The sequence below is a fragment of the Sus scrofa genome, chromosome 2, assembly GCF_000003025.6.
Source record: "Sus scrofa isolate TJ Tabasco breed Duroc chromosome 2, Sscrofa11.1, whole genome shotgun sequence".
NCBI classification, from domain to species: Eukaryota; Metazoa; Chordata; class Mammalia; order Artiodactyla; family Suidae; genus Sus; species Sus scrofa.
The window spans coordinates 74,130,870-74,157,586 of record NC_010444.4 but is presented as its reverse complement, the minus strand read 5'-3'; the positions used below and the strand labels follow the sequence as shown (position 1 = coordinate 74,157,586).

General features: G+C 53.6%; 1 protein-coding gene and 1 non-coding gene across 4 annotated transcripts in view; one reads left to right on the top strand and one right to left on the bottom strand.

The window, feature by feature from the left end:
• DPP9 (dipeptidyl peptidase 9) overlaps window positions 1–23,067 on the bottom strand; it is a 45,221-nt gene extending 22,154 nt beyond the window's left edge. The window contains exons 1-10 of one of the 3 annotated variants that reach the window (XM_021084042.1): window positions 22,665–23,067; window positions 21,608–21,658; window positions 18,974–19,061; window positions 14,803–15,065; window positions 8,457–8,569; window positions 6,349–6,522; window positions 6,093–6,261; window positions 5,247–5,360; window positions 1,909–2,037; window positions 305–366 (exon numbers count right to left, since the gene is read on the bottom strand). In XM_021084042.1, the coding sequence (XP_020939701.1) occupies window positions 305–366; window positions 1,909–2,037; window positions 5,247–5,360; window positions 6,093–6,261; window positions 6,349–6,522; window positions 8,457–8,569; window positions 14,803–15,065; window positions 18,974–19,029 (1,080 nt within the window). In that variant the 5' untranslated portion in view covers window positions 19,030–19,061; window positions 21,608–21,658; window positions 22,665–23,067. Of the gene's footprint in view, window positions 1–304; window positions 367–1,908; window positions 2,038–5,246; window positions 5,361–6,092; window positions 6,262–6,348; window positions 6,523–8,456; window positions 8,570–14,802; window positions 15,066–18,973; window positions 19,065–21,607; window positions 21,659–22,664 lie in introns of all 3 variants that reach the window. The other 2 variants (XM_021084043.1, XM_021084044.1) reach the window with 2 other exon arrangements.
• On the top strand, window positions 23,088–23,159 carry TRNAG-UCC. Its single transcript has one exon. It is a non-coding gene; the product is annotated as a tRNA-Gly (tRNA).

Below are 26,717 nucleotides of genomic sequence, written 5' to 3'. Positions count from 1 at the left end.
CATCTTGATTTCAGATTTTTAGCCTCCAGAACTGGGAGGCCATAAACTTCGGTGGCTCAAGCCTCCTGGTGGTACTTTGCTAGGATAGCCTGTTGGCAGGTGGGACAGGGCTCAGAGGGCAGGCGGCAGGGCCCAGAAGCTGGGGCTCTGGATGGTGCCCTCTGCAGGTTCAGTTGGCCACAAAAAAAACCTGTCCTGGAATGGCAAGCAGCCTGCTGATGCTGCCCAGCTGTCAACCATCTCCCGACACGGATCCTGGCCTTCCTCTCCGCATGCCCGGAGTTGGCGCCCTGGCCACTCTTACCTTGCCCTGACTGTCAGTCTGAAACTCGGCCAGTTTCAAGGCGATCTTGGGATTCTTGCTGCCTGTGGAAACAAAGCAAGGTGGACCTGGTGGGTGTGGCCCAGAGGGTTGACGGCAGGTGTTGGGGTGGCAGCTGCGGGGTGATGCTCACGAGATGGTGACACAGATGGCATGTAGGAGGGGAAGGCATCGGGTGTCCAAAGGTCTCTCTGGCCTGGGCCCAAAGTCCCCCAGGCAGGACTTTCTGACTTTGGGTCCGGACCTTGGTCCCAGTGGTGATGTGGCAACATCTTTGCTGTTTAAGAACACAGGTCAGACCTGTGCTGATGAGGGGGCCGTGGGGAGTTGCAGACATGAGGAAGACACCCTCTCCCAGCCTTTCGAGAGCTTGAAAGCTGGCTGCAAAGACAGCACATGCCCACAGAAAAGCCACCAATGATGCAGGAAGGTGGCCAGTGTCCCAGCGACACCACTGGTCCTCAGCTGAGAGGACGCAGGTGCTCTATAAACTGGGGCCACCACAACACACTCTCCAGGGGATTCAGTTCAGGCCCCAGTTATTTCTATGACAACTCCCAACTCTGGCCCCCATGGCTCTAGCGCCCAGGCAGGTAGTGTCTTGGAGGCTCCGTTTTCTCGTCTCTGCAACAAGGGAAGGGAAAAGACTTCCTCACTTACACCAGGGACTGGAAGTTTCCATGGGAAGGCACTGCCTGGCACAGCCTGCGGTTAGCAAGAACGAGTCTCTTGTATGCTTCCAGAGAGGTCCCGAAGACATGGAATCTGGCCTGCATGTGTATTTTGTGTGGCTCACTAAGCATTTTTTTTTTTTTTTTTTTTGTCTTTTTGCTATTTCTTGGGCCGCTCCTGCAGCATTTGGAGGTTCCCAGGCTAGGGGTCGAATCGGAGCTGTAGCTGCCGGCCTACGCCAGAGCCACAGCAACGCGGGATCTGAGCCTCATCTGCAACCTACACCACAGCTCACGGCAACGCCGGATCGTTAACCCACTGAGCAAGGGCAGGGACCGAACCCGCAACCTCATGGTTCCTAGTCGGATTCGTTAACCACTGCGCCACGACAGGAACTCCTCACTAAGCATTTTTAAATGGTTCAAGTGACTTTAAGAACTGGGAGGTTTCTTGGGTGAGTCTGGACTTCTGGCTTCTCTCTCCCTCTCTTTTTAAAAATTTGGCCACGCCCACAGCACGTGCAATTTCCCAGGCCAGGGATCAAACCTGGGCCACAGAAGCGATCTGAGCAGCTGCAGTGACAATGCTAGAACCTTAACCCACTGAGCTATGAGGGAACTCCCTCTGGCTTCTCTGGAGACACTGGGCAGACTTTGTCTTCTCCCAAGGCAGGGAGTGTGTGATGCACCCTGGGATGGGGCCCGCACCTCCACTGAGCTCCTACTGCCTCCTGGGCCCCGAGGGAGGACACTGGTCACCACTGAGGGTGGCACTGGCCCTGCTCTTGCTTCTGAGCCCAGACTGCTTCTCCATCCCAGCCTGGGTCCTAGGGGCCCATCCTGCTTGGTGCCTCACGGTGTTCTGTGAGGCTTCAGACCACCACTCGGCCACCCGCATCTGTCCTGGGCCCTCACCTGTCCTGGGGTATCGGTAGGAGTCCGTCTTCCTCTCCTCTAGCGCAGGAGAGGGCACGTGAATGATCTCCACCTCAGACTCGTCGACCTCCTCATACAGGATTCGCAGCGTCTTGCAGCCGTCTGAACCTGGCAGGGGGCAGGGGAGCCGCTGAGGGTGCCGGGCGTGCCTGCTGTCACCCCACACCCCCCGGCCCACATGGAGCCTCTGCTCTGTCACAGCAGGGCGCAGGTGAGAGCAGTCCCTGGGGGCAGGAGCCCCAGCTCTAGACCTGAAGCCTGCCCCACTTCCTCTCGGGGCCCGTTTCCCTCCCTGCACAACGGGAACAAGAACTGAGCTCCTCCGAGAGCAAGGCGAGAGAGGTGGCACTGCAGGGGGCGGCTACGGGCTGAGCTGCCACCCCAGCCAAGCCCTACATTCCAGCCTGAACCCCTGGACTTCAGAACGGGGCTGCATTTGGAGAAGAGGTCTTTACAGGGGTGAGCAGGTTGAAATGAGGCCCTGAGGGTGGCCCTGGTCCAGTATGTCTGTGAGCCTAGAAGAAGAGATTAGGACAGACACGCAGAGAGACACCACTGGAGGATACGAGAAGCAGGCGGCCGTCTGGAAGCCGAGGAGAGGGGCCTCAGAGGCCAAACCTGCCAACACCTCCATCTCGGAGGTCTGGCCTCCAGACTGCGAGCCAGAGAACGTCTGTCTGAGCCGCCCCGTCCATGGAACTTGGTGACGGCCGCCAAGCAGACTTGCACTTGGGGCTCGGAGGGGATTCAAGTGAAAGTTGTCATGAGAAATAAGCGGATCACTGGGAGCTGACAGCTTAGCAAGGGGCATAGAGATTGGCAATACCAATGTCAAGGGGACAGAATCCACGGCCGTTCCTTCCTTGGCAGCTGATAAAGGTCCCCACCTGCCTCTTGTACCCTTGCCTGACTCTGGACAGACCAACCACATCCACAGACCAACCACATCCGCAGACCTCGGGCAAGCTCACCCGCCTGCAGGCTGCCATCTCCACACCCACTCTGTGGGGCACTGGAGGTGGGGGGGGCTGGAAGCCCATGGTGAGGGAGTGGCAGTGCTGTGGCTCCCATTTGGCACGGAGGGCTCACGTGCCTGTCCACTGGGCTCAGGTCATTCCAGGGTCCTAAGTTCATCAACCAGTGAAAACTCTCGGGTTGCCATGGTCTGTGTGGGATGAGGAGGGGGGACAGGACAAGGGGTGAGCATCCCCTGGCCACAGCACTGGCGGTTCTGCGCTGCCTTAGAATAGCAGAGTTTGTATCCTGATGCCATCGAGACCAGTGGGTCTCAACCAGGGGCCATTCTGGACCCCCAGGGGACATGTGGCAATGTTCGGAGACATCTGTGGTTGTCACAACTCAAGTGACACTGAGTCATCATGGCCTTCACAGAGAATGATCTGGCCTCTGCATCTACAGGGCAGGGGAGGAGAAACTTCATTTTACAGACCAGGAAGCCAAAGTGGGACAGTCACTTGCTTCAGGCAAGCAGAGGGTAAGAGTGATCTGATCCAGGACCCTGACTCCTGACTGGGAGCCCTTTTCCCCAGAGATACAGACCATGGGGCACAGGCAGTGCTGTTGTGGTCGAAGACCCTGGCGCAGATGGAGGAGTGCAGGCGGTGTCCTCCCCAGAAACATGCCAATTCCATCTAGGTGTCGGCAATGCCAGCAGCACTTAGACAGCTGATGCCGACAACTCCTTCTTTTCCTGCGTGCCAGGTACAACGTATGGTGCTGCTTTCTCTCATTTTTTTTTTTGGCCGTGCCTTCAGCATGCAGAAATTTCCAGGCCAGGGATCGAACCTGTGCCAGGGCAGTGACAACACCGGATCCTTAAACCACTGAGCTACCAGGGAACTCCTCCACTGCATGGTTTTAATGCCTAGCTTCTATTTGTGGTAGGCCTATAAAATTATCTTTTCAAATCAATTTAAGGAAAAGGCGAAGTGATGTAAAGGCAGGAGTGAACAGCAGGCGAGGTGGCCCTTGGCTGCAACAGTGGATGGCCCTTGGCTGCAACAGCTTGATACCTGGGAGCCTGGCTTTCGAGGCCACACACCCCACTGACACACACAGAGGCGCGAAGGCTGGGGATGAACTCTGTGAGCCGTGGAGGACTGGCACAGGGCAGAGGTTGAGGGAGGGGTGATCCTGGCCAACAAGGAGGCCTCAGGGCCGCTCCTGCTCACGCAGCCAAAAGCCTGACGCTATTCACATGCCCTGGGGAAATGACTCTCCCCAGGCTCAGAAGGCAGACTGAACGCAGACTGAACACAGACTGAACAGGGAGCAGGTAAGACACCCCCACCTTATGTGCAGGGCAGAGAAACAGATACGAAAGGGCCTGCTGATCTGGCTTCTTTCATAACCTGTTGCCAAAATCCATCAAGCTTGAAGATGCATGTAGCCTCAGCTTCTCTTACAGCTGGAACTTGCTCTAAGGCAGGATCTCCGATACTTGGCACTGCCACCCTGGGGCCGGGTCGTTCTCGGTGGGGGGCAGTCCTGGGCCCTGTGGGGTGTGCCAAGAGCATCCCCGGCCCCTAAGCCTCTCAATGCCTCAATGTCAATACCTCCAGTCATGACAACCACAGACGTCCCCAGATATGGCCCAGTGTCCCCTGGAGGAGCAGAACCACCCCAGGTTGAGAACCGTTCATATACTCCCAGGAGGTCACCAGGATAAACATATGAAGGTTCCCCGGAGTATTATTTCTAACATTGAAGTAGAACCAAAACCCCAAAGTGTCCATCAGCGTGGACTTGCTAAGCCGACGGTGAAACAGCCAAGCCCCCCAGAATGGAAGGATTCTCTATATGTTGACCACAATGGACTGAATGTCTGTGTCCCCCCCAGGATTCACATGTTAGATCCTACCCCCCCAATGTAGTGTATTTGGAGGCGGGACCTTTGGGAAGAGAGCCGGTTGTGAGGGTGGAGCCCTCAGGAAGGGGGTCAGTAGTGCCCTTTTATAGGGACCCCAGAGAGCTCCCTGTCCCTTCGCCACATGAGGACGGGATGCTAAGACAGCACCTCTGAACCAGGGCGAGGCCCTCACCAGACACCAAATCTGCCTTGGTCTTGGACCTCCAGCCCCTGCAATAGTGAGAAATAAACACCTGCTGCTCACAAGCTACCCTAGCTGTGGAATTCTGTCACAGCAGCCTGAAAAGACTGACACGGATGTCGAGAGGAAGGATGCCGAGGTTTATTTTAAGTGAAGACATCAAAGAGCAGACGAACACGTAGACTGTGACTCTGTTAATGAAAAAAGTGTGTGCAGAAGCATTTTTAAAAATGGAAAGACACTTACCTTCCCAGGAGGCTGTGGGACACCACCAGTAGCCAGTGAAGCGGTCAAATTCTTCCTGGATGACAAAGGTGGCTACACCCGCAGATTTGGGGTCATCAAGGACACTAGACAAGCCTGGGGGGGGCGGAGAGAGAGCCGGATGAGAGATGAGGAGTCTGGTTTAGAGCAGGGCTTCTTCCCCTTGCACTGCTGACATTGGGCTGGCCATCCTCTGTGGAGCACTATGGGGTGAGAGGCAGCACCCGTGTCCCCACTCACTCTATGCCTGGAGCACCCTCACCCAGCGGTGACCGCTCAAAATGTCTTGACACAAGGCCAGTGTCCGAGTGGCCCCTGGCTGAGAAGCTCAGGTTTAGAGAGGAGGCGCTGGGGCTATGGGGCAGGACGGGAAGCAGGGGTCAGAGGCCACAAGCGGTACAGTTCCGCAGATATCCATAGGAAGGTGATGTCACTTCTGGCAAGCAGGGGCCTCAGGGAAAACCAAGGTCAGTTGAGTTCTGAGTCTGACAGGAGAGTAGAGGCAGGAGGGGCTGAGATGAACAGAGGGGCACAAACAAGCATCTGGTGGGGACGTCAGGCACCGTGGTCCGGCAGATTCAAACAGAGGAAGACCACACGCCGGTCAGCTGGACTCTGAGGCCAGATGAGGGCCACGGGAAGGTCTGGGGAGATGCCCGTGGTCCAGCAGGGAGTGCAGTCAGGGGCAGGGGTCTGTCTAGAAGCTGGACTGGTGTCTGTGACGGCTATCCACAGAAGTGCTGGCCCAGGTCTGGCCCACAGACCACACGGGGTGCAGGTTCCCACCCACCCTGGGCCAGAAGCGTGGCGTCCTCTGCCTGGCCTCACCTCTGTGACAGAAGGTCAGCCGCTGCTCCTCACCCGTCTCAATGTTGGCCACCCACAGGTCACTGTTGTTGATGAAGGAGAAGAAGGCGGGGTCGGCGGGGCAGATCTTGGGGTCCATCCGGGGCCCAGAACACTGGGTCTTGATTTCCAGGGGCTTCATGGGGGACACCTGGGGACAGAGAGGCCTGGCTCAGGGGGGCAGGATGCCGCCCCCTCACGTCGTCCCCCCCCCCCCCCGCCAGAGAGCAGGGCTCACCATGAAGCCATTCTTGCCACCGTCCCGACAGTGGAAGAGGCTGTTGCTGGCCTGGAAGAGGAAGAGGCCGCTCTCGCTGTGGAAATCATAGGAGGTGATGCCGAAGACGCCCAGGCGCTTCCGCTCCCGCAGGAGCTCCTCTTCCCGGGAGTAGACCCCGTGGTGGGGCGTGGCCTGGGGACACGAGAGGGGACGGTACACCCACATCAGAGGCCCCAGTACCCTGGCCATAGTCCAGCACAGGGGGAGCTCCTCCCCCTCTGCCCCATCATTCCCCACCTGATCTCTCCCAGACAGGGGGTCCAGAGGGACATCACTGGGACACTCCTCACCTGTCCCCAGTGCCATCCTACAGACCCCCTCCCTCTCGTCCTGGTCACAACCCCTTCCTGGGAGAACAGTCTCTCTGAACGCACCCACTGCTGGGCTTTCCTACTCTCTGCATGGGTAGGGGTGGGGGCAAATGCAGGACCACCTGACCACTGGAACACCTGACCTTGGGTGGGGTGGGCAAACTACGGTGAATGCCATGCAGCTGCCCTGAGAATTGTGAAGATGATACAGACATGCTGAGGAAGGTTAAAGGGGAGAAGTGCATTTTTAATTTTTTTTGCTTTTTTTTTAGGGCCACACCTGTGGCATGTGCAGGTTCGCAGGCTAGGAGCTGAATCAGAGCTATAGCTGCTGGCTTACACCACAGCCACAGCCACACCAGAGCGGAGCTGCATCTGCAACTTACACCACAGCTCACGGCAATGCCAGAGCCTTAACCCTATGAGCAAGACCAGGGATCGAATCCATATTCTCATGGATACTAGTGGATTCGTTTCCGCTTCACCACAATGGGAACGCCCGAAAAAATGAATTTTTTTAAAAAAATTGTATTGTAGTACAGTTGAGGGATGGATAAAAAACATATGGTACACTGGAGTTCTCACTGTAGCTCAGTGGTAACGAGCCCAACTAGTATCCATGAGGACGCAGGTTTGATGCCTGGCCCCTCTCAGTGGGTAAGGAGGTGCCATTGCCATGAAATGTGGTGTAGGTCACAGATGCAGCTTGGATACTGTGTTGCTGTGGCATAGGCCGGCAATTGCAGCTCCGATTCTACCCCTAGGCTGGGATCTTCCACATGTGAGGCCCTAAAAAGCAGAAAAAAAAAAATGTGGTACATATACATGATGTAATATTACTCAGCCAAAGAAAGAATGAAATAATGCCATTTCCAGCAACATGAATGGACCTAGAGATTTTCATACTAAGTCAGACAGAGAAAGACAAATATCTTACAAGATCACTAATGTGTGCAATCTAATAAAAAATGATACAAAAGAAATGTGTTTTTAAAGAGCAGAATCCAAATCAAAACTAGCCCCATGCTGCAAGGAAAGCTATGTACAAGGGAGTTGGTTGGCTTGGTTACTGTCTGGGACAGGGGACAGGCAAAAGGGTGAGTGGCTGCATGGGCAAGGCACCCCTGCTATGGACAAATTATATTTATGGTCAAAAATTAATCAATGTTGGGAGTTACCGTCGTGGTTCAGTGGAAACATATCTGACTAGCATCCATGAGGATGCAGGTTTGATCCCTGGCCTTGTTCAGTGGGTTAAGGATCCAGCGTTGCTGTGAGCTGTGGTATAGGTCGCAAATGCAGCTCATATCCGGTATGGTTGTGGCTGTGGCATAGGCCAGCCCCTACAGGTCTGATTTGACCCCTAGCCTGGGAACTTCCATATGCCGTGGGGGCAGCCCTAAAAAGCAAGATAAATAAATTAATTAATATAAGCCAGTGCAAAGGCACTCTCACCGCTCACCGGCCTTCTCTTCCTGGGAGGTGAGGCACCTTTGGACAGCATTCACTATTAGCTAAGTTTTCATAAAAGGGTCTTGGTCCAAGTCACTTCCATGCCTTTGGTGAGGCATTTAAAAGGAAGAGGTGCTTCTGATACAAGCTGGCGTGGGTGTGGAGTGAGAGAGGAGAGAGGGCATCACGTAGGTATCCAGGGCCGGGTCTTCTCTGTGGGACAGTGGGCTGGGGCCCCTCAGGGGTGTGGGGCCCACAGAAGCCACCTGTGGCCTGATGGAGGGCCCGACACCTGCAGCTCACCTGGAAGTGATCCAGCATCTGCTTCCAGGACAGGAGCAGCAGCGCCTCCTTGCGGACCTTCCTGGGGATCTCGGAGTAGAGGAGGGAGTTCTCTCGGCTGCCGTATGGCATGCCTAGTGGGAGAGAGAGGAAAGCCGGAATGGGCGCCTTTGTCCGGGTTGCAGCGAGGGTCTCGGGCACTCTGGCCCCAGGCCGTGACTCTGGCTCTCAGCCGCTGGGCCCAGCTGGTTCCTCTTGCGTCTACAGAATCCTGGAGGCGCACCCCTCCCTGGAGAAGCCACGGGCTCTGGGTTTACACCTGCCAGCAGGAGCAGCAGGCTCTTCCAGCTCTGAGATGTTAGTGCTGAATATCTTAGCTTCAGTTACTGAAAATACAGTGCACAAGGGGATAAAAAAATGGGGGACAGTGATCCCCAATTCTCTACTAGTTAAGCTCCAGTCCAGTGGCCTACTCTATTAAGGGCTTTTGGAAAGGCCATGAATTAATCTAGGATTGGTGGAAGGGCAAAGCCACGGCCAGAAGTTGGGAAGTGTGTATCCGATACAGCCCCTCTCCCTTCCACACTGCTGACACCAGGCCGGTCATCCTCCACAGGACCATCCCAGGTGCTGTGGGGGGTGGAGCAGCCTCCCTGGCCCCCATCTATTGGATGCCAGTTGTGACAACCCCAAATGTCCCTAGACATCGTCCAGTGTCCCCTGGGGTGGGGGTGGGGATCACCCCAAGAACCACTGATCTAATCTAACTTTATCTGTAAAATACAGTAGCTGCCTAGTGAGGATTCTGTATGGATTAAGTGGGGTAAGAAATACAAAGTGCTGAGCACAGAGAATGGCGAAAAATGGGAGTTCCACTTGTGGCACAGTGGAGACGAATCCGACTAGGAACCATGAGGTTGCAGGATAGATCCCTGGCCTCGCTCAGTGGGTTGAAGATCCGGTGTTTCCGTGAGCTGTGGTGTAGGTCGCAGACGCGGCTCAGATCTGGCGTGGCTGTGGCTGTGATGGAAGCCAGCAACTACAGCTCTGATTAGACCCCTAGCCTGGGAACCTCCATATGCTGCAGGAGCGGCCCCCCAAAAAAAGACAGAAAAAAAAAAAAAAAAGAAGAATGGCAAATAAAATAAGGCTCTATTTTTCAACTGGTGTCTCTGCCTCCATGGATAATGGTATGGATGCTGTTAACAAAGTTAAAGGGGGGAGCAGAACAGCTCTCTCAGGGTACCAGGGCAGCACTCCCCAGAGCATGCAACCCTCTGACAGCAGTGGCTAAGAGTAGGTCACAGAAAGCAGGCATTCCTCTTTGACCTCTTTTAATCCCAAGTTTCTCCAAGAGGGAGCCCTGGTTTGACACTGGCCTCTTTTCTGAGGCTGACCTCCTTGTAGGCGCTCTCACTTCTAAGAGTGGAGGACCCTGGGGTCCCCAAGCTCACCCCCCTTCCCCCCCAGAACTAGCTAGAGTTCAATGAATAACACCCATTCCACACAGTTATCCTTATAGGTAGCTTCTCAATATGGCAAGTCACTCATGTATTCACCTATGACAAAGTCTGCTTATTGGGTATAGTCCATAAAAGAAGAATGAAGATGCAAAGCCAACTTAGACTTTGCAGGGGAGAAGCAGTCACAGATTGATTTCTAAGGACCATTTAAGCTGCTGCAGCTGGACTCATTCCCAGTTAGAGGCACAGAGGTGCCGTCCATGGGGCCGTCCTCCTTTCCAAGTTCACAAGGCAGGTCATGTGGTGTGTGATTCCATTTACGTGAAATGTCCAAAACAGGCAAATCCAGGAACAGGAAACGAGTTGGTGGTTGCCAGGGGCTGGGGAAGAAGGGCTGGAGAGTGACTGCAAATGGGGACACTGTTTCTTTCCAGAGGGTGGAAATGTTCTGGAATTAGACTATGGTGATGGTCGCACAATGCTGTGAATATACCAAAAACCATGGAGTTGTCCACTTTTTTTTGGTCTTTCTCTTTTTTCAGGGCTGCACCCGCAGCATATGGAGGTTCCCAGGATAGGGGCTGAATCGGAGCTGTAGCTGCCAGCCTACGCCACAGCCACAGCAACGCAGGATCCAAGCCGAGTCTGCAACCTACCCCACAGCTCATGGCAATGCCGGATCCTTGACCCACTGAGCGAGGCCAGGGATTGAACCTACGTCCTCATGGATGCTAGTCAGATTTGTTTCCGCTGAGCCATGATAGGAACTCCCAGTGTTGTCCACTTTTAAGAGAGGGAATTTTAGGAGTTCCCTGGTGGATCAGAGGGTTAAGGATCCAGTGTTATTGCTGCTGTAGCTCTGTTTACTCCTGTGGCATGGATTCTATCCCTGACCTAGGAACTTACATATGCTGCAGACGCAGCTGTAAAAAGACAGGGAGGGAGAGAGAGAGAAGGAAGGAATTTTATGGGATGTGAATTACATCTCAATTTGGGGGGAAAAAAAAAAAAGCCCAGCATGGAGGGCCCGGGTGGAGCACTGGGAGGGAGCAGGTGGCCGTTCTCAACCGAATGCTGTGTGCTCTGGCCAGCCTCTGTCCGCCAGCTCTCTGGCCGACAAGACCCTTCCAAACAGGAAGCCAATTGTGTGGCCTTGCCAAGGACATCAGAGTCGCCTCCTCTCACTACCCATTAATAAGCAATGACAAGAAATGGTCCAAGCCCACGCATTCCTTGGAGGAGCTGCCCTCGGCACCTGTGACAGTGGCACCTGGTACGGAAGGCAAGGCTCTGGGATGGCTGACCACGGCCGATGATTTCTGCTGACACTGTCCCTCCGCACCTTCTCTTAACAGCTCCACTCCATCTCTGGGGACAGCATCCAACCCCAAAGCCCTTCAGCATGGCAGGTGGCCCAGGCCTGGGCGAACATCACATGGCCTTAGTGATGGGCCTGGGGGCATGTGACCCTGGCCTCGACACAGGACACACAAGGTCTCACTTTCCCCAGAGGAGACTCCCAGTGCTGTCTGGGGCCCTGTGTCCTCCTCCAGCAGACACAGGATGCCCATTAGCAGGGGAAGAGCCCACTGAACTTGAGCAGTCAAGCCTTGGAACCTGAGCCTGTCTTCTGGGGACAGCAGCAGGCACATTTCTTTCGCTGTTCCATCCCATTTGCACTGGGCTCCACAAGAGCCTTCCTGGAGGACCATCTAGGAGGCAGGGGTCCCAGGGAAGTAGCAGGGCAGGCGGCGTGCTCGGAGCGGCAGTGTGGGCATTGCCCCCGGAGGTCCTTTCTGTTCAATCTATAAATGTTTCTGGCTGCCAGCATTCTCCTGGCACTGGGCTAGGACAGACAGATTATGAATACATGCGTGTTCCAGAGAGACCTGCCCCAGGAACTTGGACATGAAGTGAGGTCAAAGGTACTCCCAATAGCGGAGTTCCTTGGTGGCTCAGTGGGTTAAAGATCCAATACTGTCACTGCTGTGGTGCAGGTTCAGTCCCTGGCCTGGAAACTTCCACATGCCATGGGCATGGCCAGAAAAATAAAAGGGTACCCCCAAGGCTGAGTGATGCAGGCCAGATCAGCTCAAGGGTGAGCAATGTCCCCCCAAAGAAGCAGCATGGCTGGGCTGTTCTCAGCATGTTTTGGGGTCTCGGTGAGTCCACAGCCCTTGTCTCGATCTGCCCCTACCCACAGGGGTGGGCCCTCGGAGCCTCCTATGGACCACAGGGACCGCCCACCCCAGGCCTACACACTGGCTAATGCTGAGTAGACGAGTGGACATCTGACCTATATTGAGCTAATCACACTCATTCCCCCAGAAATTTAAAGAAAGCTGGTTGGTTCTTACTAGTGGCTAGAACCAGACATGTGGCCTGGGAGTGAGGCAGTGGAAGGCAGGTGGACAGTGAGCGTGGATCCATGGAGAGAAATACAGAAGGGCAGATGCCTGGGCTCTGTGGCTCTAGCTTCTCAATGCTGGTGAAGAGGTCTGGTGGGGGTTCCCTGCGACCCCAGTGTCCTTACTATCAGGGGCCCTTGGTGGCTCAAAGCAGCATTTTGGCCCCTTTCAGCAGCTCTGTGGTTGGCTTGACAAGGGCTCCCAGAGATGCCCCGTCCTCATTCCTGGAACTGGTGACTATATTCCCTTCTTGGCCAAAGGGACTCTGCAGATGGGATCCAGTTAAAGACCTCGAGCGGGGGAGATTCATGTGGATCATCTAGGTGGGCCCTAAACATGGTCACTTGCCTTATTAAGAGGGAGACAGAGAGATTTCAGACACACAGAAGAGGAGGAAGTGATGTGTCAAAGATCGCAGTGATGCAGCCATAGCCAAGGAATGCCTGTCGGCCACCAGGAGTCACAAAAGGCAAAGAACAGACTCTCCCCTAGAGCCTCTGGGAGAGGACTGGCCCTGCTGACGCCTCGATTTCAGCCCAGAGAAACCCACCTCAGACTTTTGGCCTCTGGCACCGAGAAAGAATGTATTTCTCTTTTTGTTTTTTTGTCTTTTCTAGGGCTGCACCTGTGGCATATGGAGGTTCCCAGGCTAGGGGTCTAATAGGAGCTGTAGCCACCAGCCTACACAACAGCCACAGCAACTCAGGATCCGAGCCGCATCTGCGACCTACACCACAGCTCATGGCCACGCTGGATGGATCCTTAACCCACTGAGTGAGGCCAGGGAACAAACCCACAATCTCATGGTTCCTAGTTGGATTCGTTAACCACTGAGCCACGATGGGAACTTCCATTTCTGTTTTTTTAAACCACCAAGCTGGTTTCAGTAGTAGTCCCAGGAAACCCATACAAATACCTTCACCGGGATAGCAGCTTAAACTTGAGCATGTGCATGGCCCAAGACAGACTATATTGGGAGAAGGGGCTCAGGAGCTATGGAAATGCAGAGAAAAAAAAAAAAAGGGAGGCAATGGCTCACCGTAGACTTAGAGTTTTGGCTGCTTTCGGTCCTAACAGCCAGTGCTCCCTTGGGTAAATGAAACTTGAAGCACATCCTAATCTCTCCTAGGCTAGAGTTGGCAAACTTGTTTCTGCAAGGGGCCAGACAGTAAATATTTTTGGCTTTGCAGGCCATATGACCTCTGTTGCAATTATGCTCCAAAGCAACCATAGATGGTCTGCAAAGCAATGGGCGTAGCTGCGCACCAGTAAAGCCAGGCTTCTAAAAACAGACGGCTGTCACCTGCCGACCCTTCTAGACCATTCCTTTCTCTGACTCCTCTTGCCAAACCACCATCTGGCTTCATGTGGGTCTCTGTGGGAAGGGACTGTGGGAAAGGGAGAGCCCTCTGGTATCAATCTCGGTCACTGTCATGGTCCCTGGCGAGGGGTCAGTCCCAAGTAGGGGATGATCTTCCCCCATTGGTCCAGCCCTGACTGAGGGCTGACCAGGTGCGGGTTGAGGATACACAGCGGACCATCTGGCCCCCACTGCCCAGCGCTGAGGTTGAGAACCTACCCTGGGTCAACAATCATGAAGGAACACACCTGGCACCGTTCTTTCCTGCCCCAGAAGACCTTTTTGTTCCTGCCCCAGAACACTCATTTGTTCAACAGATGTTTGCTGTCCACCAAGCGGGAGCCAGGCCCTGCTGCTGAGACCACAGGCCTGCATGAGGCCTAATCTCTGCCAGAAGACCCTCATACGGTCCAGCAGAGAACACAAAGGCAGCCTAACTGCCGATGATGTAGAAAGCGCCGCTCACAAGGCATGCGCGCGCGCACACACACGGATGCAGAAGTGATTAGTAATTACCATGCTTATCCTAGGATCTAGGGCAGGGAGAACAAGCCTGTGGCAAACCACCCCCCGTTGTCAGCCCACGATGGGCACAGTTATGCAATCATAGCAACTTTCCTTGAGCCTCAGGATCCTTCTTAACATATGGTTCAATCCTTCTTCCCCTACAAGCATCTACTGGAGTTACTTTCAACTCCAACAGGGGGAGAAGTCAAGTTGTTTCTTAGCCAGGCCCAGCCCAGCCCAGCCCAGCCCAGGTGGCTGGGAAATGACTCAGGGGGCAGGCCTGGCTGACAGGGCCTGGAAACAATCTCAGGGACTCAGGCCCACATACCAGGCTCGAACCACAGCACTGCTGCAACACGGATGGGGCAGGGCGGCCCTCTGCTCCACTTACCCACACACCTGGCCTCCTTGGGAACCTTGCTCCTAACTTTCATTATAAATAGATGTCAACCACGGGTGGCATCAAGACATGTCACTCATGGGACAATTTGCGCAGGGCTGGGCCCATGGCTTTGAAACTTCTACCTGACTGGACTGGCTAACTTCTCAAGACTAGAGGACGGAGGAACTGCTGTACCAGAAACATGGCCCTGCTCGAGGGCCACCTGGAGGGCCCGAGGGGAGCTTACCCAGGTAGTAGAGGCGGTGGGAGTGGGGGCCTGACTCGTCAGTCTTCTGCACAAACTGGAAGTCGTGTGGAGCCTTGTTGACGATCAGACCCGAGTTCTTGCGGCTGCCGTGGATGATGTTCCGGAGTTCATCCCATGAGTGCTTCTGCACCTGAAATCGGGAGGCTGGGTCCTCCATCTCAACCGTGTCACCCCGATCGCCCCGGTCGGACGTGGGCGCCCCAGTGGCCATCCTCTCTGCCCCCTCGGAATTCAACGAGAAGCTAGAAGGGGGAAGGGATGGGCAGGAAGGATGAGAAGGGGGGGTGATACCCGAGTTCCACTCACCAGTTGCCCCCGCCATCATACTCTCTGATGACCCCAGCTGAGGCCCACCACCGGGCAGCCTCCCCTGTCCCCCTGAGTATTTCTCAAACTGGTCCACTTCTCTCCAGCCACAAACCCTAAGATCTAAGCCACCGTCACCTCACAGCCAAATGACTACAACCGTCTCCCAACTCAACGGCACATCCACAAAAAATCCTAGGAGTTCCCATAGAAGCTCAATGATAATGAACTGACTAGGATCCATGAGGACAAAGGTTTGATCCCTGGCCTCACAGTGGATTAAAGATCCAGCACTGCCGAGAGCTGTGGCGTAGGTCGCAGACGCAGCTGGGATCCCAAGTGCTGTAGCTGTGTCTTAGAGTGAAAACCAGCATCACAGCCTTTGGTGCTTTCTGTCCTCTGACCTCTGCAGGGCCCTCAAACCTCACCTCCCTTCATCAATTGGCCTCTGGCAAAGTGGCCTTCTCTCAGCTCCCCAAACAGGCCAGACTCCTTCCCACCCCAGGGTCTTGATGTGTGTTGTCCCTTTTGCCTGGAACACTCCCCACCCACCCCCACACCTCTACTGAATTTTTTTTTTTTGGCTAAGTCCATGGTATGTGGAAGTTCCCAGGCTAGAGATCAAACTCGTACCACAGCAGTGACAACACCGGATCCTTAATCTGATGCGCTACCAGGGAACTCCTATACTAACTTCTAATCAGATCTCAGCTTAAATATCTGCTGGGTCATCCGAGGACCACCTGTACCAAAACTTGCCTCTCCACTCGTCTTTCACATGCCACCTGGTCGCCCCTGCCCTCAGAGCATTCGTCACCGTGGTTGTTCATGGATCCCATGTCTCCCCTGCATCTGTCCCATTCAGGGCAGTATCCCTAGAATGTCACATGGCCCCAGGCACACAGGAGGCCTTCCGTGGGGAGCCACAGAGCACCAGACTCTGGGGAAGGCCCCTGGGAGACATGCTCATGCACCAAGAATGGAGCTTAAGGAATGGGTCGGCCAAGCTCATCACCCCTGCCGTCAGCTTGCTGGCCAGTGGGGGAACCTTTCATTCCTCACCAGAGGTGCTCAGAGACCCAGGCAGACGTCCGCTGGACATGGGGAACTCCAGGTGAGAGGACTGGCGGGCATACCCTTCCCCAGAGGCCAGCCCCCTCTCCCCTCCCACTCCAGGGGCAGCTACCACTGCGATGGCTCCCTCGCCGCCCCTCCCCCTGATAGTGCTTGGCGCACTTCTTGGCTGAACTGGCTTGGCCAGGCAAATATTTGTTTTAGGGAAATCTAAACACAGCCACGTTGACCCAGGTCTAGAAGAGCTGGGGTTGTCTAGGGAGGCCTGAAGTGAGGCCAGCCTGCGTGAGCAGGCCAGCCCCCCTTTCCTGTGAGGGCACCGAATGGGCAAAGCAATCCCTCCTCCTCCGGGATTAGTGGCTTTAGGGGCACAAGTCCGTGTTCCTTTGTTAGTAAGGAAGTTGAAACAGTTACAAACCCCCCCCCCAAGGCGGGACAGAGGAGGCCGAGGGACGGCTTCAAAGGAGTCATGGACACACTGGTGCTCCCTCTTCACGTGGGGGCCTTAAGACTCCCAGAGGGTTTTACCTCTTGCCAACCCGAGACCCCACAGAGTGACCACCACAGGACAAAGGACCCCTGCCCACTCTGAGAGGCAAGGGGAGAAAGACGGGAGGAGGTACCCATGGCTTCTGAGCACTGCTGCGGGCTGATTTTCCGAGTTTCCTTTCCAGGTTGGCTCCCTGCCACACCCCCTGTTCTAACCCAGCCAGGCTGGGGGGCAGAGCTGCCCACTCTCAGCTCCCCTGACAGTGGCTCTGATGATGGAGAACCACAAGCCAGTAGAGCCTTTGGCCCCTTGGGTCAAATAAAGCAAACCCTGGGAGGACAGGAACATTGCCGAAGGTAGGTCCTGGCCTGTCGCAAAGCTGTGTCTCATCCCTAGGGTGGCAGTGGCCACAGCGGGACCGGCAGAGCACTGCAGAAGCCCCATGGCCCCACAAGCTGCTGGGAAGAGGCCTGGAGAACCAAGCCAGGGGATGTCCTCTAACCCGCCAAGCTCCCCGCCCCCGCGCCCAAGTCTGCTGCCACACTTCATGAGCCACGTGCTCATGGCAGAAAAACTAGACCATGGCCTCCAGGGCTCCCACAGGGGAGCCCATAAGCTGAGAGCCTGGCAGAAGCAGTCATAAAATCTCATGGCTTATTTCCACAGCAAAGAACCATAAAAATGACCTTGCCTCCAATCAGCACAGAGAGCCCAAGAAGCAAAAATCCGATCCAGGAGACGAGAAACGAAATGCAACATCAGGAGAAACTTCTAGGAATCTTCTGGATGTCGCCAGGCAGCCTGAGAGCCCAGACAGGCCAAGGCTTGCCGCTATACCCGAACCCTCCACTCGCCTCTCCACCCGCCAGCGGCAGGGAGAGGCGCAGGGAGAGGAACAGGTGAACGAAATGCTGCCCTTCTGAAGGCAGCCTGCGCCAGCCCATCTCACTCGGCGCCAACTGGGGCTCGGCTTCTTAAGTCAAGGGTTTACACAGCTGGGGAAATGCAAGTGGATTCCAAGCCACTTAGGCCACGTCCACCTACACTTTCCTTCTGCCAACTGGTAGGATGCCTCCCAGCTGTGACACTGCCAGCCCACAGCTTGGGAGTGGCCGGCCGATCACTGTTAAGGTCAGGGGGCATTCTGTGATTTCTCTGTCTGAGCTGGAGCTTCATGAGCTGGGACCACCCACCCTCAGGGGGGCAGGTGATGAGGGAAGCAGGGCAGAAGGTAAGAAGGAAGTGCACATCCTCAGCATGGGCTGCAGGCTGGGAGAGTTCAGGCCGACCATGGAGTGATAAAGGCAGGAACTCGCCGCACCCCTGCAGGCGGGGGTCCCCGAAAATGGCCAGCCACCCCCGCCCCATGGGGCCGCCCGGCACCACCTGGCCTCCAGCTCCTACAACCAGTCTCAAACAGTCCATGTGCAGCCCAGGCGGTACACACCCAGGACCTAGAGCATGTAAGAAAGGAGACTTGGGCCCCATCCCTAAACGATCCCCCAACGCAGAGACACGGCCCGTTTTCAGAACCTGCGTCTGGGAAATCACCGAGTTTAATAACATCAGCCCCGTCTTCCAGGACCAGGACCGTCTTCCATTCTCTTCCCGCCTCCCTGACTGCTTGTGCTCACTAAAAGCAGTCTGAGCATCAGAAAATTGATGGTGAGATAGATCAGCTCTATCAAGGAATTCCTGTGGCCTCTTCATCTCGCGCCAGGCCCCACATGTGGGATTTATGAGCACCTGGGCCTTGTGTGGATAATTACGTGTAATCCTCACTGCAACCTCGGAAAGTGAGTTTGGGGCTGGTCCCTGTTTGGGAGACCGGAAAGTGGGCTCAGAGACCAAATGGCCCACCCAATGTCACCTACAAGAAAAGACAAGCCCAAGCCTGCTGGACCCCAAACCCACGTCCAGTCCTAACCACCCGGCCAGCGGTTCTCACCTGAGGCTGATCCCTTCACAACAGGACACTGGGTGATGTCTGGGGATATTTGTGGTTGACACGACTGGGGGCGGGGGGCGCTCCTGGCACCCAGGGGTGCTGCTCTATACCCTATGATGCCAGGACAAGCATCGAATGACCCAGCCTATGTCAACAATGCCACAGCTGAGAAATCCCACACTGGCCCACATAGAACAGCCAGGATGGCTCCTTGGGGAAATGCAGGAACACGAGGACGGCGAAGGGGCCTGCCCAGACCTAAGACTCCACTGGGAATTTGGGAACTAATGCAACGTCCCCACTGCCCAAGGCGCCCAAGGTGTGCCCCTTACCTTCTCCAACGTCCTGTGTTCGCGTTGTCCAGCCGCAGCTTCTTAACCTTCCGCATTAACCACTCGGCTGACCTCTGGGTGGGTGAGCCTGCTGGTGGAGAGATGCAGGGCTGCTGCTCTTACAGTGTAGGGGTGCAAGCCCTGGCCTTGCTCCCTGCTCCCATTCCTCGAGGCAGCCCTCCCGCCCATGGGGCACTCCCAAAGCCGAGGGCATTCTCATGAGGCAGATGGTTCAGGCCCTGCCCTGAAATTCCAAAGGCTGCCAGGCATTTGCCAGAAATCAAGCCACTCTCCCAAGGGGAAAAGCCCTGAGACGATGGGAGCTTCAAATGAGTCAGGGGATGCCATTCACAGGCCCTTGCTGGAAATCAAGTAAACCCAAATTCCCTACTGTGGTTGCTCCCTGACGGCCCTCCTGACCCCACCTCTCCCCCATCCTTGACCATGATCTCCAGCCACAATGGCCTTAACCTCTCCTTACACACTGACTCCCTCTCACCTCAGGGCCTTTGCACTTACAGTCCCTCTACCTGGAACACCTCTGCCCTTTGTGTTTTTTCTTTTTTTTTTTAGGGCCACACCTGCAGCATATGGAGGTTCCCAGGCTAGGAAGGGGTCCGGTCAGAGCTGTAGCCACCAGCCTATGTCACAGCATCGCCAGATCCAAGCCACACCTGCAACCTACACCACAGCTCACAGCAATGCCAGATCCTTAACTCACTGAGCGAGGCCAGGGATCGAACCTGTGTCCTCATAGATACTAGTCAGATTCATTTCCGCTGAGCCATGACGGGAACTCCTGCCCTGCTTTTTGTATGACATGGTCCCTCTTATCCTTTGTATCCCCATATCACCTCTTCAGGGATCCTTCCTGGCATGCAACGCAGTTTTGACCTTGTCACCCCTATTGCAATGCCTGGCCTTTCTGCACAGCACTCAGTGTAGGACAGTAGTTCTCAATGGAGGTGATTCCTCTCATCCCAGAGGACGCTTGATGTCTGTAGGTATTCTTGGTTGGGGTGAGGGGGTTGCTACTGGCATCCAGTGGGTGGGGCCAGGGATGCCACCAAACACCTCCAGTGCCCACAAAGGCCCCACCCCTGAGGAGGATCCAGCCACAATGTCAGCAGTGCCCGGGGGAAGAACTCTGTGTTTATTGTTTGGGGAAAAAAACCTGAGTTAGATCCTTAGGCTCACACTAGATACCAAAACAAACAAACAAACAAACAAACAAAAAAACCCAGTGGTTCAGATGGTGTGAACCTGGGTGGTGTGAGTTGCCTCCTCTCCCTCCCTCTGGTTCGTATCTAAATGGGTGCAGCATCCTGGGACCTTTATAGGTCACATGGTTATGGAACATAGAGTCTCTTGGGGGTTAGTGGAACCCCCTAATCCAGGGAGTCTCAATGGAGGCCAGCTCTGGCCCCCAGCGGACATTTTTGGTTGTCACAACTGGGAGGCAGGTGGCAGGCATCTGCCTGGTAGAGACCAGGGATGCTGCTAAGTGCCCCACAGTAAGCAGGATGGCCCCCAACTACAAAGAATAATCTGGCCTCAAATATCACTAGTGCTGAAGCTGAGAACCCTTCTCTGGGTGGGTGAGCAGCCCCCCACAACAGGATGTCCGCTTCACAGAGGCAGGTGCTTATCTGTTCCCACTGTGGCCCCGGCACACAGGCAGCACTCCTTAGACATCTCAGGTGGAATGAAAGAGTCCTTGTCCTGACTCGAATGCTGTGTAAAGTCAAAGGGAACCCTGGTAACTTCTTGGTGAGACAGATGCCCAGATGTTCTGAGAAAAATAAAGCAGCGCCTGGTCCCAGGACAGTTCTTATGGAAGAAGTGAAACAAAATATCACCACAAAGAAGCACTGATTTCACTCTCAGTCCAGTGGTGAAAACTGAGGGCTCTAGTGTCAGAGAGATCTGGGTTCAAATCCTGACTCTGCCACTACTGGGTTATGTGACCTTGAAGAAACCACCTAACCTCTCTGTGCCTCAACTTCCCCACCTATAAAATGGAACTACAGTGCCTATGCCTAAGGCTACTCTGAGAGTTAAAGGAGACTGCACAGCTAAAACAGCTGACGAAGCAGAAACTACAGGACAGCTAACACTGTCATCTAAAAAAGTTGCTTAAAATTACACCAAGGGGGAGTTCCTACTGTGGTGCAGTGGGTTAAGGATCTGGCATTGCTACTATGGCTTGGATTCAATCCCTGGCCTGGAAACTTCCATGTGTGGCCAGTGGCCATTAAAAAAAAAAAGTTACACTAAAGTTGTTTTTAAGAGCCAGAATTCACACCATCTGCAGATTGAGTGCCAGGCACAGTGTTAGGGGTGCGAGGTGCAGGCACACATCGGCCAAATCCAGCTGGAAATCAGCAGGCCCTCCTTTTTCTCCCCCAGTCCTTCAGGGGCAGCTAGAGTGGGATGCTGGAGAGAAAGAAAACTCCAGCAAGAGCACACAAAGCTGCCTCCACTGGGCTGGCTCCCCACCAACTGTCCCCAAGGGCAGTGACCCCAGGACTGCAGGAAACCACTTCTTGCCAAATGCTGTATTCTAGAGCAGGCAAATGAATCCCACCAGCCCACACCTGGCCTTCCTGGCCACCCCGCCCCAGCACCACTGACCTTCTAAAGGGTCCAGAAAGCCTCCATTCCGGCTGCAGACGTGACACAGACCTTAACAGAGTAAATGTGCCATTAACGGGGCAACTTAATGGAGAGACTGGCTAACCACTCACTCTCCTTCCATTCAGGAGTCCTCAAGGGTCGGGCCTGATTCTCTGTACCCAGTATATCCTAATGATGCCTCACAGCCCTGCAGTGCTGTCTGCATGTCCTGAACCATACCCTACATGCATGACCAGCCACTGGGCCCAATTCGCCCAGGATTCAGCAGGGCACTACAGGGATTGGTGACTACAGGGCACCCCTTGGGCTTAAGTCCCAGCTCCTGGAAAGATTTGTTCCTGTGGTCAAGGCAAGTGACTTCCTGGAGTGCGGGCAGGCGGAGATGGGGGCGGTGGAGAGTCAAAGGGAACTAGCTGGATCAAAGGGAACTAGCCGCTTCTGATGGCTTAGCTGCCACATGGATGGGAAAGTGTCAAGACTGGGCTAAGCCTATGTAGGAAAAGGTGGGTGGCTGGAGAGGCCTGGGAGGGAAGCTGAGAGAGGCGGCTGGACCTTGTGAGGATGCGGGTGAGGAGGCCAAGCGTTGGGGAGGGGTGAAAAGGTGGGGGTCAGGACGCAGGTCAGGGAGGTGGCCTCTGCTCTCAGATAGGTAGTATGTGTTTGCATGGGGAGGGGGAGAAGACGGGGCCCTCCACAGCCTGCAGGGAAAGGAAGGTGTTACCAGGTGCGGCACCCCCGGAAGGAGCCAGAGATAGGTGGCCTGGGCAGCAAAGGGATGGGAGAGAAAGTCGGGTCGGGCCGGGCCGGGCCGAGAAGAGGCTGAGAGGTCGCGCGGCAAGCGGAGGGGTCGAGCGGGGAAGATGGGATGAAGAGAGGCGGGGACTGGAGGAACCGCGAGTCTGGTCAATGGCGGGGCCAGAGTGCGCGGACCGGGGCAGAGGGCACCCGGTAGGCGGGTGAATGGAGAGTCCACGGTTGAGGCTCAGGCGGGCCCGGTCAATGGTGGGTTCAGGGTCGCGGCCGGGGCCGGACGGGGCGCGCGGGCGCAGCTCACCAGGGCTCGGGGCCGGTGCAGGGCGGCGGCCGGGCTGGGCAAGGTGTCCCGGGGCCAGCGGCACCTCAAGCTCGGGGCTCCATGCCCGGGACTGCGGCCCCGGAAGTGGCGGGCGCGGGGGACAGCGGAGGCGGCGGACACTGGGGTACCCGGCAGCTCAGGCCCCTTTGACCCGGAAGTCGAGCGGCCCAGGCGGCGGCCTGGGATTGGCCACCGCTCGGCCGGCACCAAAGAGGCCGGAGCACTGGGGGGGGACACGCCAGCATGCCCCCGCATCCAATGGAGTGAAACGTCCCTTGGGTTGCTCCTTCCTGTGCCGGGAGAGCTATTAAAGAGAAAGACACCCCCTCAAGTAACTTGGTATCGCCCAAATAAACGTAATACTTCTACTAAAGAAACCTAAGAAAATTGTGTTCCATCGTTGCGTTGGTGGTATAGTGGTTAGCATAGCTGCCTTCCAAGCAGTTGACCCGGGTTCGATTCCCGGCCAACGCACATGGTTAAGGAGCTTTTCCATTTTTCCCTGCTCTTACGGTCCATTTAAAACTTTCTGTAGTAATATTTGTATTACTTTGCAATAACTTATAAAATCCCATATCTACAAAGATTAGAGAAATAAAAAAAAGAGCATAGAACCTGAATTTCTACTGCAGTTATTTTGAAGCAAATTTTAAAATTCTATAATAAAGAAATGATAAAGGGAATGTTTCCACCCGGGATCAAACAAGGGACCTTTGATGTGTTAGGCGAACGTGATAACCGCTACGCTAAAGAAACCAATATGGGTCATATTTTTTTGGGCTTATTATAGACAACGTTACAGGACCTGTTACATTATACTCCCAATATGAACATTTGGTTCTGTCAGCCCAGGTGATTCTCGTTCTTTCTGAATATCCATCCCTCGGCTTGACGCGGTTGGAAGCTGGAAAAACACAGAATAAAAAAATCTAATAACCCCCATTCCCAACGCTCGCACGCGCGCACACACACACACGCACGCACACACACACGATTAAAACAGTCCAAGACAAAAACTGTTCACAAATCCATCCTGAGGGCAAACAATGTTTCTTTAGTTTGTCTCATGCATAGATTCTTTATTTAAACTCTTACCTGTATACAAATATACAAATATTAACTATGTTGCTTCAGCCCAAACCACTTTCTACGAGAAAGAAAGGTCTTTCTGTAAAAGACCTGTAAAGGACATTAGGTACAACTAATTTGGAAGGGGAAGAAAAAAAAAAAAAAATCTCGACGTAGAAGATGATGAAAATGACTTTTCATCTCATAACCCAAAGTTAACTCAGTTTAGGCCAGTCCGTTTTTTTGTTGGTTTTTTGTTTGTTTGCTTTTTTGTTTTTTTTAAGAGAGATAGGAGGAAGGGAAATGGTAAGAATTTAGGATCAAGCCTAAAAATAATAAATAATGGAGAGGGTGTGGAGAAAAGGGAGCCCTCCTCTACTATTGCTGGGAATGTAAACTGGTGCAGCCACTATAGAGAACAGTATGGGATTTCCTCAAAAAAACTGAAAGTAGAGCTACCATCTTGCAATCTGAAAACATGCATATGGTCATATGTCATGAGAAAATCATAATCTGAAAAGATAAATGCACCCCAATGTTCACAGTAGCACTATGTACAATAGCCAAGACATAGAACCAACCTATTAGACTAATAAGATGTGGGGGAGTTCCTGTTGTGGCTCAGCAGTAGGAACACAAGTATCCATGATAATGCAGGTTTGATCCCTGGCCTTGCTCAGTGGGTTAAGCATCTGGCGGTGCGTGAGCTGCGATGTAGATCACAGATGCGGCTTGGATCTAGCCTTGCTGTGTCTGTGTTGTAGGCCAGCAGCTGCAGCTCCAATTCCATCCCTAGCCTGGAAACTTCCATATGCCATCAATGTGGCCCTAAAAAGCCAAAAAAAAAACAACAAAAAAAAAAGTGGTATACGAGTTCTGGCTGCATGGCAGTCGGTTAAAATCTGACTGCATCAGCATGGTCACTGCGGAGGCTCAGGTTTCATCCCTGGACAGCATAGTGGGTTAAAGGATCCTGCAGTAGGTGGCAGCTGTGGCTCAAATTCAATCCCTGGCCCAGATTCAATGCGGTATGTATAGACAATGGAATATTAGCCATGAAAAGAATGAAATACTGCCATTTGCAGTTTCATGGGTAGACTAGAGATTATCATACTAAGTAAGCCAGATACAGAAAGACAAATGTCATATAATATCTCTTTTATGTGGAATCTAAAAAAATATCTCTTTTATGTGGATCTGGTGTTGCTGTGAGCTGCGTTATAGGTTGCAGACATGGCTCGAGTCCTGTGCATTGCTGTGGCTGTGGTGTAGGCCGGCAGCTATAGCTCCAATTTGACTGCTAGCCTGGGAACCTCCATATGCCGAGGGTGCGGCCCTAAAAAGCAAAAAAGAAAAAAAAAGAATTTAGGGGACTCCCGCATTGTGGCTCAGCACTAATGAAACTGACTAGTGTCCATGAGGATGTGGTTCAATCCCTGGCTCCACCACTCAGTGGGTTAAGGATCTTGTGTTGCCATGAGCTGTTGTGTAGATCAAAGACGAGGCTCGGATCTGCCATTGCTGTGGCTGTGGCATAGGGCAGCAGCTGCAGCTCCAATTCCACCCCAGCCTGGGAACTTCCATATGGCACAGCTGCTGCCCTAAAAAAAAATTAGGATTGGATTGCTGTAAAGTCCGCTTTTTTCCCCTACAGGGTCAGTATTAGGGTGAAGAGAGTGAGACACTGACTTCACCTCAAAAATTAGGGTGGCTCCAAAAAAAACCTTCAATAATCAAAATGAATGATATTTGAACGCACTATTCTAAAATATCAAGCAATCCCAGACCAGGGCAGTGGGTTAAGGATCCAGCAGTAGCTGGTATAGGTTGCACCTGTGGCTGGAATTCTACCCCCTAGCCCAGGAACTTCCATATTCTGCAGGTGCGGCTGTTAAAAAAAAAAAAGAAAAAAAAAATCAGGCTAATGGCAAAAAGCAACCCCATAGCGAACAAAATACTAAAATCTTCAATCAGGACAGGTTTTGACAAGGTCTTACTGAGTCATGTTGGAATCTGAGGCAAAAGCAAAAATGTCCCTATGTGTCCGTTTTTACGTTTTGTTTTTTGGTTTATTTGTGTTTGTCAAGCATTTGTCGTGGGGAAGTTCCCAGGCCAGGGGCAGGGATCAAACCCCATTCCATAGCAGTAACCAGAGCCACAGCACTGACTACCAGTCGGATTCTTTACCGCTGAGCCACACAGGAACACCGCCCTCTATGTATTTTTAATGGCAATCCCCCCCCCCCCCCCCCGCCCAGAACATTGTTGAAAATATTGACACTTAAAAGTAGATATATTAGGAGTTCCCTTCATGGCTCAGTGGTTAACAAGCCCAACTAGGATCCACGAGGATGAGGGTTCGGTCCCTGGCCTTGCTCAGTGGGTTAAGATTCCAGTGTTGCCATGAGCTGTGGTGTATGTTGCCACTGTGGCTCGGATCCAACATGGCTGTGGTTGTGGCAGGAGGCTGGCAGCTGAAGCTCTGATTGGACCCCTAGCCTGGGAACTTTCATATACCGCAAGTGCAGCCCTAAAAAGAAAAAAAAAAGAAAAAAAAAGTAGGTAATTAAAATTCACAAGCTTTTTACTTTTCTGTGTTTAATGGAAGCAGAAATATCAATAATATTTTCAGTAAATGCTTTGGGGGATTAAAAATTTTTAATTACATAAAACATTAAGAAGGAGACAGTTTTCCTTTTGCCTCAGGTCCCAACACAGCTCAGCAGGGCACTGTGACACTGTAATCTATCTTGAAGATCTTCTGTATCAGTTTCCTACTACTGCTGTGACAAATTACCACCAACATTGGCTGAAAAGAACACAATTTTATCATCTTCACTTCTAGAGGTCGGAAGTCCAAAAATTGGTGCTAGAGAGCTAAAGTCAAAGTTTTGACTGGGCTGCATTCCTTCCAGAGGCTTTGATCCTTGGGAATCCAAGAGAAACGGTTCCCGGCCTTTTCCA